At 47.4% G+C, this 16,574-nt stretch overlaps 1 protein-coding gene and 1 long non-coding RNA gene across 16 annotated transcripts in view; one reads left to right on the top strand and one right to left on the bottom strand.

The window, feature by feature from the left end:
- The window catches only part of GRAMD1B (GRAM domain containing 1B), a 129,743-nt gene extending 119,327 nt beyond the window's left edge, over positions 1-10,416 (top strand). For 11 of the 15 annotated variants that reach the window (XM_040534034.1, XM_040534025.1, XM_040534027.1 and 8 more), the window contains 8 exons: positions 517-659; positions 1,201-1,304; positions 1,713-1,916; positions 2,144-2,234; positions 4,159-4,170; positions 4,493-4,600; positions 7,863-7,980; positions 8,708-10,416. In XM_040534034.1, coding sequence (XP_040389968.1) covers positions 517-659; positions 1,201-1,304; positions 1,713-1,916; positions 2,144-2,234; positions 4,159-4,170; positions 4,493-4,600; positions 7,863-7,980; positions 8,708-8,797 — 870 coding nt within the window. In that variant the 3' untranslated portion in view covers positions 8,798-10,416. Of the gene's footprint in view, positions 1-516; positions 660-1,200; positions 1,305-1,712; positions 1,917-2,143; positions 2,235-4,158; positions 4,171-4,492; positions 4,601-6,345; positions 6,685-7,862; positions 7,981-8,707 lie in introns of those variants that run through there. The other 4 variants (XM_040534026.1, XM_040534028.1, XM_040534031.1 and 1 more) reach the window with 3 other exon arrangements.
- Positions 7,128-8,206, bottom strand: LOC121058468. The gene is made up of 3 exons (XR_005814205.1): positions 8,063-8,206; positions 7,365-7,639; positions 7,128-7,242 (listed from the first exon to the last, which is right to left on the bottom strand). It is a non-coding gene; the product is annotated as an uncharacterized LOC121058468 (long non-coding RNA).
- Positions 10,417-16,574: the final 6,158 nt, after the last annotated feature.

Raw genomic sequence — 16,574 nt, forward strand, 5'->3', positions numbered from 1 at the left:
GGGTCTGTGATTTGCTTTCTTGTCTTGAGCTTGCTGCTCTTCATGTTCTTCATGTCATTTTTTTTTAAAGAAACGTCTGACGTGCTCTTCTGTTGTTTAGAATCAGAGTAATTCAGGCTAGAAAGCGCCTCTGCTCAGAGCGGGCTCAGCTCTCATTTTAGATGGGGTTGCTCTCTGGCAAGCCAGACTTTAGTTCAGTGAGACGAGGTCCCACAAAATCGGTCCTCGTGTGACAGTGTAACTGCGTATCTGAGACAAAAAACTGGGGATTCAGCTGCTGGAACTGAATGCCCCTTTTGAAGTATGTCCTTGGAAACACCTGAGCGAGACATTCTGGTTCCTTGAGTAGGCCGGCCCAAAAGGCGAGTTGTTTATGGAGAAATTGCAGAGATGGGGCTGTGCATGGGCACGGTCTCCTGTTTGTGGCAGAGCTGTTTTTTGAAGTGCTAGTGAAGGTGCCTATCAAAGCCTTGTTCTGACCAGCCTAACGGTTGCCTTGCATGCTCTTTTATACAGACAATGTACAAAGCCAGCCAAGAAAGCGAGTGCTATGTCATAGATGCAGAGGTGCTAACTCACGACGTCCCCTACCACGATTATTTCTACACCATTAACCGCTACACGTTGACTCGTGTTGCCAGAAACAAAAGCCGACTCAGGTACGCTGCTGGTGGGATAAACAGCTTTATTGATGATCTAAAGTCACCTGGGGGTGGGAGTGCTTCTTTCTGGAGTGGTAGAAGGGGCTGGGGAGAACTAAGCCCCACTTCTCTGTTGCTGGAGTTACATTTGGATCAGGGAGAAGAATTTACAGACTTCTCTTGCCCCCTTCTTTGAAGCAGGGACAGCTGCCATACAAAACAAACTAAATGAATGTGCCTCTGAGAAGCACTTTGGGGGACAAGCAGTGGAATTTGGTACCAGGGGAAACTGAGGTGTTTATGTTTTGCTCTGATAATTAATCTGAATGTCTGCCTGCCCCATGGCTGAAGGTCTTGGGAGTCCTCTTGAGGCCTTACTGCCACTGCCTTTGGAAGGACTTTTCATGCAGTGCTTCTCACCTAGAAACAGAAAGGGCTGAAACCGTGTCAGAACTAAGTGTGAGCATAATTATTTTTTATATATACATTGACAAAGGAGTGTGAATTTATGTAACCTCCTGAAAGCAAAATTGAGAGTGACTTTCCCCTTTCCACACAGGGTTTCCACAGAACTACGTTACAGAAAACAGCCATGGGGGCTGGTGAAATCCTTCATCGAGAAAAATTTCTGGAGCGGCCTAGAAGATTATTTCCGTCATTTGGGTAAGAGTGGCAAGGTCTGGAGCTGCGACCACGACAGGGGCACACTCTTACGGTTTGTGTGTGCCTCCCTGCAAGCAGGCAGCGTAACGGCGTGGTAGCTGCTGCCAGCCTTCTGGGGACTAGGCTTCAGAGGGGCTTTTAAACAGGGCCAGCCAAAGTCATTGCCACTGCAGCTGGTAGTACTTGCTGGCCATCAGCTCCTCTCTGACAGGAGTGCAGGCAGTCTGGGGTCAGGGTTTGGCTGAAGGTGTAAGGGAGCTGTAGTGCGTACCCCAGCACAGCCACCTCAGACCCCACCAGGGTGCTCAGCCCAGCTGAACTCCATCCAGCAGCCGTGCCAGGGGTTTGTATCTTTGCAAGGCTGGTGCCATCTCTATTAAATGCTTTCTTTCCTCGCTGCCTCTGCAGAAAGTGAACTGACCAAAACCGAGAGCACATACCTGGCTGAGGTCCACCGACAATCCCCCAAAGAGAAAGTGAGCAAGCAATCAACCGTCCGCCGGCGGAAACGGGCCCATCCCCACCTGCGGGTGCCGCACTTGGAGGAGGTGCTGAGTCCCGTCACCACCCCCACGGACGAGGAGGTTGCTCACCGAATCAAGCATGTGGCAGGTGAGGGACTGCAGGGACCTCACACTTGGGGGTGGAGAGCTGGACACCTCCAGAGACAAACTGGAGCTGTGTTCATGGAAGGTTAACGGGCAGAGGGGCCAGGGATTTGCAGAGCGATGGACGCATTATGATTTTTTGAGTAAGATGGAGGGGTGGGTAGAAGAAAAATGTTGCCCTTCCCTTTGGGCAGCATTTCATAGCCTGAACAAACCCATCTGTCTCCTTAGGTTCCACTCAGACACGGCACATCCCTGAGGAGAGCCCCAGTGGCTTCCACCTGCAGAGTGTCTCCAAGCTGCTCCTCGTCATCAGTTTTGTGTAAGTAATTTTTTTTGCTCTACCTTTACTTTGGTCCTCTCATGTTTCCGGTGGTCTGCACTCCCCTGTGCCATTTTTTTCTTTTCTCTACTTCCTCTCTGGTCCCAAGCTTTACTCAGCAGAGTAAAACAATGACAGGCAGAAAAGAATGAATTAAAATTTCCCCCAAATGTTCCATCAGCTGTTTCGTCTGGCTTGATCCCAGCTTTGGCCAGTGCTTAGCCAGTCACTGAGCTGGCTCTGTAGGTTTTTCCAGATTTATTTTTTTTTTTAAAGTCTCTTCTTTCCCTCAGTTTTGAGAGGCAAGTCAACAGTTAGACAAAATCTGACAAGCAGTAAGAGGATTTTTTATTTTAGAGGTTTTGATTAATTTCTTCATCTAAAGTGACATCTAAAAACTGTGTTTTTTATTTTTTTTTCCTAACTTAAATAATAACAAGCTAGCTATTATCATGAAAGATGACCAAGCAAAGCTCTCTGGCAGTTTACCGTGCTACCACAACAGGGCTTGGTGTATGTGAGTCTGTTTGTTCTTTTCTCTGGACTGCCAAAACCTATTTGGGTACTTTGCAATGTCTGATCCTGGGCAGTGATTTTGGTGAGAGATACTATCTCAGAAAGGAGCTGGACTGTTTGAAGATGCTATCTGCAAAGTAAGAATAGAAACACATGAGGCAAGAGAGACTGGCATGGTTTCACTAGTTCGGCAGCAAGAACTATGCTTTAGTTTGTGTCCTTTCTCTGCCACCACTTTTCCCAGTTGCTAGCGATGGACTTGCTGGATGTGTGCTCGGAGTGAGTCGGGCATGGGGCCCTTGTATAAATGCGGACAACCCAGCAGTGTTTATAATCTCGCTGTGTCTCAGGCTGCCAGTAGCTTTCATGGGTGAGTGCTGCAGCGGTAGCCGGAGCAATGCTGTGAAGAACTACAATCTACAGCAGCAGGCCAGCTATAGCAGGTTTCTTTCCATCATTAAGGAAACTAAGAACCTGATATTAACCACGGAGGTACAGCAGAACTTGTGCTCATTCTTTTCTTAAGCTCCACTCACTTTTTAGTGAGGTGTGAAGAAGCTGAGAGTGGTAGACTGAGGTTAGTTACCGTCTCAAATTGAGCACCTTTCTGCATCTCCTTTTCCCAACGGGGACGACGACTGCAGAGGTTTACAGCAATGACCCAGAGCACTTGGAGAAATGTGACAAGCCAAGTGACAGATGCTTTGGGTAGACAGCCTGGTGCTCTCTTCTGTGGCTAGACAGGTGGGTAGCAAGGCACAAACGCTTTATGATGCTCTCTCCTTACAGGCTACTAGCTTAGCTTAGAGTGCTGAAGGAGCTCTCTGTAATGTTTTCAGAATACTTTTCTGGCCAGTTGCTATCCGCCTGCCTGAGCTGGGTTATAGAGAGGCCATTCTTCCAGCAGAATAGCTGCACTATTCTGAGACAGGCACGAGCATGTTATTTTTGAGCCCATTCCCTGAGCCACCACTCGCGCTGGGAAAGAGAGTGGAAATGCATGCGTGGCGGTGGAGGAGGGAAGAGAGGAGCGTGGCAGTATCTGGTAAACTCAGTGGCTGTCCAGCCTGCGGTGGTGTTCCCACCTTAGCATAAGGTGGGAGCGGGTAGGGCAGGATGTGTGCAACGTGCATTTCCGTGCTAGTGCCCCGCAATGGGCGCTTTGTACATGTCCACAGGAGCCACACACAGCTCATCTTTTCCTGGGTGAATTTCACCGTTAATCGCAAGCCCAGTTATTTCTTTCCCTCCGGCGTCTTTTCTCCCTATTCCTTTCTTCCCTCTTCCCTGCCATTTATCTTCTGTACTGTCTATAAACCTTCTCTGCTCAGCCCAGTTTCTCCCGTTCTCTGTCAGTCTGTTTCTAACCTGCAGCTACTCCGTCTTTTCTCTTCCCTGCTCCCATTAGGATCTGTTTCAGGTACTGTCTTTTTTTTTTTTTTTAAAAACCTCTTTACTCTCCCATTTCCCCACCTTTCTCTGCATTCAGCACATCCACTCAGCCAGCCTGTCTCATCCATCTGTCATCCCTGTCTGTCTGTCCTTGCTCACACATCTCTCCCACATGGTGAAGTTTTGGGTTCTGATCACTTGGCCCTTACACAAATTAAATTCCCACTCACATTCAGCGTGGACCTGGGCCCCAGCAACCTCGTTAAAGCTCTGGATGTTTCCCCACGTGTGACAGGCAGGCAGTGGGGCAGCAGTGCTCACAGTAAACTGTTTTTTTTCTTTATTTGCAGTCTGGTGTTGCTGGTCATTCTCAATATGATGCTGTTCTACAAACTCTGGATGTTGGAGTACACTACCCAGACGCTCACAGCATGGCAGGGCTTGCGGCTCCAGGAGAGGTACTGTCACACCAGCTTTGTCTTCGCCTCTTCTTGCATGTTTCCTACAGATGTTAGAGGCTTTCCCAGGACACCACAGCTCAGAGCTGTCTGGTAGATTGTTTCCCTGTTGTGTGTAACAGATGAAGTGGGTAGATAGCTGAAGCTATGGGGCTGCCCAGTATTTCCTGATCCAAAGTGCTGAACAATTACAGCAGAAGAGAGCAAGTTAAGGCAACCTCTGCTTCTTCGCAGGGTCCCACTTATCTGAGGACACAGGCTGTACAAAGAAATGTTTTGTAATCTTGGGCCAAGGTTGTCACCTCCCCTTCTCTGATGGCTCAACTCTAAACACTCAAAGCAGTGTTTAGAAAAAAACCTCTTTGTACCCAGATAAGAATTTGGACTTGTGACAGAATTAATTGTTGAAAGATTTTTGAAAGGTGTGGGTCTAGCTATCAGCAAGTTGTTACAACATAGGAGGAAAAGAGAGCGCACTAGAAGGACAGAGTGCTCCATAACGACCTAAGCATTCCCTGGAGGGGGTACTAGATGGTAAGCAGTGAAATGTCATTGCAGATTGACTTAGTTTCTCTAATAACTGATAGTGTGGAGCCTTGCCCAAGGCTTTTTGAACATCTTGTTTCATTACACTGTCCGCTGGGTGTGTGATATTTGAGGTGAGGAGAGCTTAAGGCTGTAGGCAGTATTTCCCATTTCCTTTTGCAGAAAGCACGCTGACAGGTATATGTTGGGATCGTTTTTTATTATATAGACTCCCCCATCTTGTCTAGAGGTGAAGTGGACCTGCCAGTCAGCGCCAGCCAGCATTTCCCAGGGTGCCCTCCAGAGCACCTTTTGGTAGATGGCATTTTACAGTGGTGACCTGATGGCCCAGAGCTGTTTAATAATGACCAGCAATTTGGCGTTTTGAATTCCTTCTGGCAAGTTTAGGTGAATGCCTTTTCTGTACATAAATGCTAGGTGTCCTGCCTGACCAGCTTCTCCTCTGCAGGCAGCAGTTGAAATTGGGAACATCATGATCCCTTTGCTATGGTGTTTTGGTGTTATGTCCCCTTTCTGGACATCCTTTTGTGTAGCTGCAGTGATTCCCTCTTCTGCTGACTTTGTCTTGACTTTAAACATAGTTAGCAAAAGAGTTTGCGTGTTACTTGTCTTATGTTATGGGCTTTCCACTTCTTGTTAGGGAAGGCTTGCTATTTTACCGGTAATAGCTGTGCAACTTTCCCACAGATCCAGTCAGTGATTTTTCCTGCTTTATCTCCCTATGGCAGTCTTGGTATTTATTTGGACCACTACTGACTATGGTATTCAGTATAGGACTGACTTATATGCTGTTTGTAATGTACATGTACTGTAATTATAGGGGTGGGTAGCCCTATTTCCCCCCTGCACAGTTAACTTTATTGTGTTGTAACTGCAGTTGCTGTGGATTAGACCAAATCCATCTGCTGGGTCCAAGGTGGGGTGTGCTCAGAAGCATTCAGTCTGAGGCTCTGAGGACATTATCTTTGGGTGCTAATGAGATTTAGGAGTGGTACTAAGTAGTTTGGGGGACTACTCACTGCCCCAACCCACTCTGAATCTAAGTATGTGGCTTCTCTGCTTAGACACAGAAAGCAACATTTATTAGTAGCAGAGCTATTTATTATAGTCTAGGATTACTGACCATTGGGAGTGGGTCCATTTTTTACTTGTAATGCTTTTTGGTTGTCACACTTAACATGTCCTTGTTTAATCTCCAGGTCAGGAGCTGGCTGGGCAGGGCAGATGCAAGCCCTCAAGCCCTGGACAGGAGGATCCCCAGGCCTGGCTGCCCAGAGCTGCCACGCAGGGCCACAGGCAGGTGACCGCAGTGCGCCTGGTGTGTAGGCAGAGCTTGGCTGAGACAAGGAGAGGATAAAGCTCCGTGGAGCAAAGCAAAGCGACGCAAGGAGTGGAGGTGAGGCAGTTAGCACGGCACGTGGCAGGAAGGCACGGCAGAGGTGCCCCCATTCTGCCCATTTGCCAAGGTAAGAGGGGAACCAATGAGGCTGTTAACTTACAGTGCTAGGAGAAAGAAGGAACTTGAGGGAGCTCTCGCTGCAGGGAGGAGTTTGGGGAGCTCTCCCTTCCCCCTAGGAAGGCCATCTTAAGCTGCTCTGCTTAGCCTCCAGGGTAGGAGACTTGAAAGTCTCCACTACAGTCTGTAGAGCTTAGGAGGCGTATACAGCAGGCAGTAGCTAAGAGAGGAGGGATCCAGCTATCTTAGGAAATAGCAGAGCCCAGGAGGTAAGCAGAAGACAAAGCAGCGAAGATCCCTCTCTCTTAGAGATAAGGAAAGCCCAAGAGATGAAAGCAGAAGACAAAGATTTAGCTGTCTTAGAAACTAGCAAGGCCCAAGAAAAAGCAGTAGAGAGAGAGCTAGCTGTCTTAAAAGCTGGGGGCAGACAAAAACAACCCTACCTCTTAGGGGAGAGGGGTGCCTCTGCAGCACCTTCCTGCCATCGCCAAGTCCTGTGCTCTCTGCCTCGACTCCGCTCCTTGCGTCGCTTTGCTCCACGGAGCTTTATCCTCGCCTCGTCCCAGCCAAGCTCCACCTACGCACCGGGCACACCGACGTCCTTCCTCTGGCCCTGAGCAGCAGCTCTGGGCAGCCAGGCCTGGGGATCCTCCTGTCAGTGGCCTGACAGCTTTGCAGCTGCGCTGAGCCACCTCCACTCAGCAGCCTCCAGCCCTGTTGTGGAGGATTAATTAGGCCTGAGGGGAGGGGGCTGGTACTTACACTTGGCTGCCGCTACAGAGAGAACTGGTGCTGCTGTTACTCAGAATGAAGAAAGCATGGTATTAAGATGATGGCCAACACAGCACGTCTAGGGAAATGAAAAAAATCCAAACAAACTGCACAAGGCTAGTACCTGTCTGGCAGCGCACACTGCAGTCCCTGTCAGGGGCCCTGGTGCCACCTTTCACTGTTCTCACCTCCCCAGCAGTGACAGCGCGCTGCCTTCTGCCCCCTCTGGCACGTGGGCGTTCAGCTCCAGCCGCACTAGAGCACGTCTGCAAAAGGCACATCTTTGCTGTTAATTACCACAATTAAGGCAGGCTAATATTGGTATCCAATTTAGGAAAATAATAAGTGCATCTAGATGCTGCGCCTTTAGGGTGGAAGGATTAGACAGAGATTGATGCAAGCTGCAGCCCCCCTCCCCTGCCAGCCCACTTTGCTCCCCCTTGACCATGGTTTCCCCAGATTCACTCTTGCTCATGTTCTGCCTGACAGGTTACCCCAATCTCAGACAGAATGGGCCCAGTTACTAGAATCTCAGCAGAAGTATCATGACTCAGAGCTACAAAAATGGCGCGAGATCATCAAATCCTCCGTGATGCTTCTAGACCAGGTGAGACCACACGGCCCGTTGGTGCTGTGCGTGGAGGGTCACCGTGTCCTCCCAGCCACAGCCACCTGCTCACAGTTGTTACCTGGATCTGTTGCAGCCTGTCAGGTGCATCTCCTCCGCTCCCATCTCCCTTTAGCTCCGTCTCCTGACACTGGGGTGGGCAGCAGATCCCAAGGGCTATTCGCAGGATACCATGGATTCTCTCACCTCGCAGGGGGGTCCAAGCAAGTCAAGGAGAGAATTCTGGAGGGCCAAAACCTTTTTATTAGACAACACATCTTGTATCTAGGCTCTGTAAGACCTTGGCAATCCATTTGGAATACAAAATTTTTCCCCTTAACCCTGGGTTCATATGTAGCTTACACGGATGAAGGGGACACACTCTCCAGGGGCCCTTCACAGCACAGAGCCAGCAGTTTTAGTATCCATTGCCTGAAGAGCCAGTTGTACGCTGGGCAGCTTGAAACACTTCATAAAAGAAACAAGCTGCTGTCCCCTAAGTTGAGAGTCACTCATCCTGTACCTCATTCTGCTCGCCCCTTGTTGTCTCACTGGCTCCCATCTTCTCAGTCCCCGCTGGTACCTCCCAGTCCCCAAAAGCAGATATTATGGTATCAGTACTTTCCATGGATGAAGGAGGCACCTGGAGGCACTGAGGGGGAAAGAAATCCCGAAGCTCTGTCACCTTCAGGGTAGCAGCACATTGGAGACGTTTCTTGTCTTGCAGATGAAGGATTCACTAATAAATCTCCAGAATGGCATCGGGTCCCGGGACTTCGGGTCAGATCCAGAAGAGAAACGGAAACGTTTCCACTAACAGGCAGGAATGCAGGAGGCCAGAGGACGGTGTGCAATATGTGTAAATAGGATATATAAATATATATATAAATATATATATATACAGAATATAAATATATATATTATATACAGATTTTAAGAGAAAAAAAAGCCTACGTATCGCGAGGAAGGACTGACCTCCAAACACTGGTTGAAATGGAGCGTCTCGGTGGTAGTGTGGGGTGTGCGTGTGTGTGCGTGTGGGAGGGCTGTGCTCTCCTGGCACTGAGGTGCGCTTAGGGATGCACCTGAGTGTGCTACCCTGGGCTTTTGCACCACTCTTCTGTAATACTCCTGGCTGTCTGTTCGTCTGTCTGTCTGTTTTGTTTTTGTTGTTTCAAAGGGAAGCATCAGAGCGAATGCCCCTCCCCTCCCTGCGCATGAAGGTCCCTGACTGACTCTGTGTATCTACACATATAAAGGGAACACTGTCAACTTTCTTACCTTGCTGGCTTCAGGACAGAGAGGTTTTGGCAATCGCCATCAATCCCTCACAAAACTGCTCTGCGTTTGGAGAGGAGGCCTCCAGAGGAATTGCTCTAGGTCTGTGGAGAGCAGGTCTCACTGGCAATCATCTTTATGTCTCTTGGAGCAGAAATGCAATTTGCTGTTGTGTTGGCCAGCCTGGTTCGGAGAGCAAAGCACAGAATGTAAATAAGCCTGAAAAGCTTTCTCCAAACACCTAGTTTGCCTCCTCCTGCTATTGATACTGCATTAATTGCCAAGGAGATGGTGGGAAGGGGAAGGATCTGCCCACATGGTGCTCGGATGGAGGAGAGCCACACTGCAGAAAGCACACTTCCATCTGTTTTGACAGTGTCCCCTTTATGTTTTCTGTGGTTCTCTGCTTTTTGTGTGCTTGGGCCCCTGCCATTAAGCCATCCCTGTGCTGAAGATCTACATCGGTGCTGATAAGGGTTGTCTGTGTGACTTCTCACAACAGGGGGAGTGCCCCAACTTAAAAAACAAAATCAAAATGAGTATTTCTATGCGAGCCCTCCTTTCTGCCAAACCACGTGCTAATAGCACAGTGTGGAGTGGGAAAGCTAAGGGAACTTAGCAGAACCGCTCCTGCCATCCTGCTCAGCAAATTTACCTCTTGCCCCCTAGTCTGAGAGACCACTTTGCTCATACCTCTTAGCCCTCACCTTTACTTCTAATCTATGTGGGAAAATATTAGGTAGAAAAGAAAAAATTCCTTTCCTTTAACAATGACAACAAAAGGACACCTTCGCTTTGGATCCTTACCTGACTGCAAGCTAGAGCAGCAAGGCCTCCATCGGTCCCATAGAGGTTAGGAAGAGTCACAGGGACCAAAAAAGAAAAGAAAAAAGGGACTAAAAAGGGACTGTTACAGGGTGCAGGACAGACTGGGGGATGTCCACACTGTAAGGCATCTGACTGGTCTCTCTCCTAAGCTGCACAGCAATGCATCTGCTCTCTAAGCAAGTCAGGTGCATTAAAGACATTGTGTGTTTTTACTACTTCTGGGGGATAATTCCAGATTCCCTTTAGCAGCCAAATGAGAAAGAAGGGCAGAGAGGCTGTGATGTGCAGTGTACCAAAAGCCACTGTGAGTGGGTGGGATGCAGGGTGCTTGAGTGGGTGATTAATAAATGCTTTCTCATCTTACCTGGCTAGGTAGATTAGGTGATATGTGAGACCCTCAGTCTCCATCGTTGCTCAACACCAGGATTTTTCCATCTTCTAAATGGCAGGAAGGAGTCAGCCGCATATTCCCCATGTGCAGATGGTGCGGTTCTAGCTCGTCCACTGTCTCTTGCTCTAATTGGCACTGAAAGAGCAGGGGACATAAGGGTGAGTAACTAGTTTATATATCTTTGTACCAGAAACACTGATCCACACAGCTGGGGAAAAAAAAAAAAAAAAAACGAGTCTAAGGCAAACCCTTACAAGCTCCTGCAGCCCAACCAGGGAAAGGTACCGTTGGTAGAAGTAACCCACTGATTTCTCCCAGCCTGCCTAAGATTTTTTCATGACCAAATTCTAAACACATGTCCCATGGATGAAGACTCACAGTTGAAGGAGTGCGGGTGAAGGCAGGTTACTGAATGCACATTTAAGGGTGTGAAAGGTACAATTGGCAAAAAACATGCCTCGGAAACTAGAGAATAACTTGTATTTATGTCTGTCTGTTTGATTTCATGCTGCTGACTACTGCATTGCTCCCTGGCTTTTTCCAGGGAGGCTGCTGAAATGGCTACTGTATGATGAATCTGAGCTGCTAGTAACCTGAAAGGGTGTTCTGCTGCTCTCATCTTGGGACCAAAGGGCCCCAGCTCCGTCCCCACTGTTGACTTGCCACACTGGCTAAGAGTCCCATTTTCCCATTTGTTACTCCCACAGTTGCGAAGCACAGAAAAATGCCTTGCCGCCCATATTCCCCTTTTTCAAAAATTTCAGAGAGAAGGAAAAAAGAGAAAGGAAGCCCTGTGCTTGCCACCTTTCCTTGCCAGAAAATGAAAAGGCTGTATCTTGAGAGAGAAGCCTGGAATGTGGGTCTTTGTAACCTGGCTGGCAAGCTTCTGTCTGTAGAAAGACATAATCCAGCAAGGGACAGAACAATTCGCGTGTCTGAGAGGGTAAAACAGTAGTCAGAGCTGGCTTCTTACCCATCTCGTGTTCTCTTGCTAGTTATGGAGGCAAGAAATCCCTTTGCTTATCTGTATGTCCTTCTTCCTCTGCAGCATTTTTGCAAATGGTGGTCATGCTGGGTTCTGGATGTTCCCACTGATATGGCTTCCTTGGGCTTGGCCTTAGAGACAATTGCACAAGCTCAGTTAAATTAATGTGAGGCTACACACAGGCAGATATAAAAATATTAAGCACTAATATTCATTCTGCCTGCACATTACTCTAAACTGTGTCTAACATGTTTGACAGTTCTAACACACAGTTGCATTAAATTCCTCAATAAAGACCATAAGGATGTCAATAAAGAACTTAAGAGTGGTGGTCACCAAACATGCCCTTCAGAATGAGAACCGCTGCTGTTTGGGGTCTTAGGTTTCCTTGTCTCAAAATCCTAGTTGTGTTGGATTCTTTTTTGTCACTTGGCAGCAAGTCTGGCTTGGAGGTGGGTAGTCTGGCAAGTCTGGCTTGGTGCAGCAATCCTTTATTGCCACTTATCGAAGTAGTAATGAAAGAGGAAAGTAAGGCCTTTTCCTTAAGACAAAACCCACAGTGGCACAAAAGCAAGGCTCACACAAAACCTCAGCATGTTTTTGTTTAGATGCCATCTTCTAGAGAACTACGATAGGAATCACCTGCTACTGCAGCTGAATTCCAATCAACAGATTACTTAATTCCCTTTACAGCCACAGGCAATTTTGCTCCAGTTCATTAATGATTACATTTCCTAGGGAAATTAGCAAATGCTTTCTAGGAGCAAGGCTGAGCAACCTAAGTGATGTTGCAGGAGGTGGAGCTTCTGCCTTACCTAAGCAGTCACAGCCAGGTTGCAGCTTGGCTTTCATTGACAGGGTTTTGCTTCTTTACTTGCTTACCTATGACAGAAATCCCACATGAATGGTGGTTTTATAGCACCTTGCAAACATTTCCCTGCCAGTTCCTCCAGCTGTCCCTTCTGACACTGGTAATCTGTCTGGCGACTGTAGCTAGGTTTTGATTTTCAGAACCTTAGCAAATACAAGAGATTTTCAAATAAGCATTTCCCCAGCCAAAAACGATACATGCAAAGTCATGCCAACAGATAGTAAGCCTAATTTGTGCCAAGAGGCTACCTATTGATTGGCAGGAGGGAGAAGGCAGAAAGCCCTGACTTGCCTGTTTGTGTATGTCACCTGTTTCTGTGGGAGAGGAATATACTTGCTAATCTTAGCTTGATACAAGTTCAGTTCTAATAAACATATGCCTCCTAATGCTTACCTTGAAAGAGATGTTTGGGTTATGGCATCTGGGATGAGGTCAAAGTCAATTTGAGACCTGGATACCGCTACGCAATCATGCATTCATTAAGTAGATGTCAAATGTATGTAGTGCAGTGTCTGTGCGTGACATCTACAAAAGACAAAGGTTATTTCAGGTGGCTTAATCAGAAATGTGCACAAACCAGGGGCATTGCTGGGGCTGCTCATTTCCTCTGTGAAGAGATTGAGGTGCCTGCAATGGAAAGAATAGGTGCTTAGCTGTCAGTGAATTGGACACTAAGGCTTTTTGGTTGTTCAACAACTAACTGACAATCCAAGACACACTTCAGCCACAATCTATAATCTATACTAACTGTTACTAACTTCTGCATATATCCTTTCTGACTTCTCTAAGTCCTTTGGGAGAGGAGAAAAAAAAGTCATGTAACTTTGATGTCCATTACATATCTCAGTTATGCTGCTGACACAGAGTATGTTTCCACAGAGCTTACACACTGCCATTCCTGTCTGGACCCCATTCCTGACCCCCATTTGTCTACTTTAAATCTAACAAAAAGAAACCTAAAACATATAATAAATATTTATTACAATACAACCCTGTACTGAAAGAGGCAAGGCTTCAAAGCCTGATGCTTTGCTGGTTTTTAAAGCACCAGCACTAAAACACCTCAAAACCATCACCTGCATTGCTATAACCCCTCTCAGGAAGCCTGGTGTGCCAGGCTGTGCTCCTTTCACATCAAACAGCCCCCCGCTCATTTTGGAAGCTCACCTGGGTGTAGATGGGGGATGGTCTTTAGCCTACTTGTCCCTAGCAGCACTAAATCATGTAGCCTACTTATGTATGCTTTTTCCTACTTTTATATGAGAAGGTGGAAAGTTTGCTTTTTAACTAGGCATTGGAGACACGTGGTCCAGGTACTTGAGATGAGAACTTTCGGCTGTGTTGTGCAGTGATTTCTACGCAGATCTGTAGGCCTGCGATATGCCCAAGCAGAGTAAAAGACACACTTTCATGCTTCACAGTTTCACTTCTGCATGTCAAAAATGCTAACCAGAAGGGAGTACATACATACAGGTTTTGGTGAATACAGTTTCTTTCTCACATGACCTTAATCCTTCTCCCTTTCCTGGTAGCTCTGCCTTCTCAGACCTGTATTGCCATCATCTTTCAGTGATGCAGAGGCACTTAAATGGAGGAGACAGAGAGGGTAGCCTGCAGCTTTCACACTGGCCAGCACTAGGACAGAGTGGTAGAGATAATCTCCAACCCTAAAGAGACCTGCACACAGAATGAGCTGCAAACTAGAGGTTAGTGGCGGAAATTCTGGGGGAGTGAATCACTCCTAGCTAGTTAGATGATTTTCTCCTTACTGCTAGGAGTGGAAAAACTTTGGGCCCCTTCTTCCTCTGGGGTTCATTTACAGAAACACAGCATGAAGTTAGTGTGAGTTAAGGTGTAGGAAAAACCCATCTGTGAATGCTCATGTCCAGGCATACACAGTCTCTAGCGTATTGCAATGATCTGGGAAGCGGTTCTGTCTGAAATAGGAAAAATTTCATTTGTGGCAAACACATTGAGTCCTACTCTGCCATCAGTGTGATGCGACCTTGCTCCTGAAAGCACCTCTCCACAGAATGTCCGTCCATGCTTGCTTCCATGGGAGGTATGTACTGAACTAGCCATTTTCCAGCATATAACCAGGGCAGGACTCTATCTGTGTTTCTTTTTCCCAATCAGGATACAAGCAAACCACTTTCTAAGTTAGAGGTGGCAATTTCTGGTTCCACAGCATGCTAAAGGTGAAACAAACAAGGCATCAGCACCGGGTGCCTGCAGTACTGCTGGCTAGGAGAAGCAACGACCTAACTCAAGGGAGGCACTCTGTCATGTTTCTCAAGGCAGAATTGTGTTGCCAGAACTGTTTTTTCCAAATTATGTGCTCAACTCTGAAGAGATCATTGCAGCAGGATCTCTGCTAGGCTTGCTGCCATTGAGAATCACAGAATATCGTGAGTTGGAAGGGACCCACAAGGATCACTTGAGTCCAATTCCTGGCTCCACACAGGACCACCCAAACAGTGCAGTTGTGTAGACTCTGGCTCAGTCTTTTCAGTCTCAGAACTAGTTAAAACACCCAGCAGGGGCTTGCTTAAAAACAGTACTCAAAACAGAGTCTCTTAAACCAAAGCATCCGAGGTAAGTGGCTCGCAAAACCTTTGTGTCAGTGTAGTTTCTAAGATGTGACCATGCTGGCCTTCTGGCCTGTTCCCTCTGCCTGTCATGCTCTGAGCGCTATGCTTTGCAGTCTCCATAGCACGCGTCTCTTTGTGCCATAATACCTGTCTTTTTCTAGATGTGCACACTGGCCAAATAATCTCCTCACGTCTTGATCAACTGCCGATTGAGATTATTCCTTGATCTAGCCAGACAGCATGGGCTTAACCCTTAGCATGGATACGTGGTGTGCCATGCCTCTTATCCCATACACATTTTGCAGTGCTTGCTATGGCTCTTCCCTCTCCCCATGTCCCTTTGCTGCCAGACAATCATTCCCTTTGTCATAGATGGACTGACCTGGTGCTGTCCCTGCTTGCCTTTCCTTGATGCAGTCCGTACCGCTCTTCAAGTGAATGTGTTTTTTTTGTGTTTTTTTTTGTGTTTTTTTTTTTTTTTTTTTTTTTTTTTTTTAAGTAGGGAAAAGGACTTCCTTCTGCAGAAGGAATTATATTTGCACATGGCTTAGGGAGGTACCCTCTCTGGCCGTTTCTGTTACCTCACTCATTTAGGCCAATTCCATTGCTAACGTTAAATGGCCACTTTCCCCAACCGAAACTCCAAGAATAGTTAGGGAATAAAACAAATGTGCAGCTCAGGTTCTACAGCCACTTGGTCGTGTCACAGTCTCAGCTCAAACTGCCCCAGCAGCACTAGGATTTGTGAGAGCAGCTGTTATGAAACAGCAACTTCATCCAGCAAAGAGGTGGAGCCTGTGCCACACGGGTGTAGTTCCAATCTCCGCAAGCCCACCTCCCTTGTAATAGCACTTAGCAGAGCAGATACGGAAGCACTAACCTGGCTCTTGGCCTGCTGAGGTCAGAGTGGAGGGAGGAGCAGCAGAACCGTTGCAGCGTACATCCTTAACCACCCTGGACTGGCATCGTGTGGCTGCGGACCCTCTGGGACGTTATCATTCCCACGGCAGTTCATCTCTCATCACATGCTCCAGGGCTGGGTAAAGCTGCTAAAGACCCTGGAGCGTGTTCTCCTCATCTGAGGTCCCGGATCCTGCAACCCCAGATGCTGTCGTAATCGCAAATTAACGAGGATGGCCTCATGTCGGCAAGGAAAGGGAACGGGTCATACAGTCACCCGCAGGTGCGTGCTTCCCTTTGGGATTTCACCACCGGAGCCCGGGAAGCAGAGGGCTGTTGGCCAAGGCTGGTGCAGCCTGTAGCGCCACCGTGAACTTCAGGGTGGGGTGGGGGACGAACCGTGATTTTGTTTTAGGAGTTGTATAACTGTCAAACTTTGCGCTGTGCGCAAAATGCGATAAAACGATAATGAAACTTACCTGCTAGAACCTAGGAACTGTAAAGGCTATGCAGCCGAAACTTAATGTAAGTAGCTAGTACAATGAAAGTATAAATTAAAAAAAAATCTATCAGACAAACAGCATGACTCATGAGTGCTTTGTTATTTTTATTGTCCTGCCTATTCTAAAATCTCTTCTGTCATTGCCAAATACACAGAGAGGGTCTTTTCAGATACCAACCAGGACCATCTCGCCCAGGACACAGCCTGCCTTTAACACCGCCCTTGAAAAAAACTTTTTTTTTTTTTCC

The sequence above is a fragment of the Cygnus olor genome, chromosome 22, assembly GCF_009769625.2.
Source record: "Cygnus olor isolate bCygOlo1 chromosome 22, bCygOlo1.pri.v2, whole genome shotgun sequence".
In the NCBI taxonomy this organism is placed as follows: Eukaryota; Metazoa; Chordata; class Aves; order Anseriformes; family Anatidae; genus Cygnus; species Cygnus olor.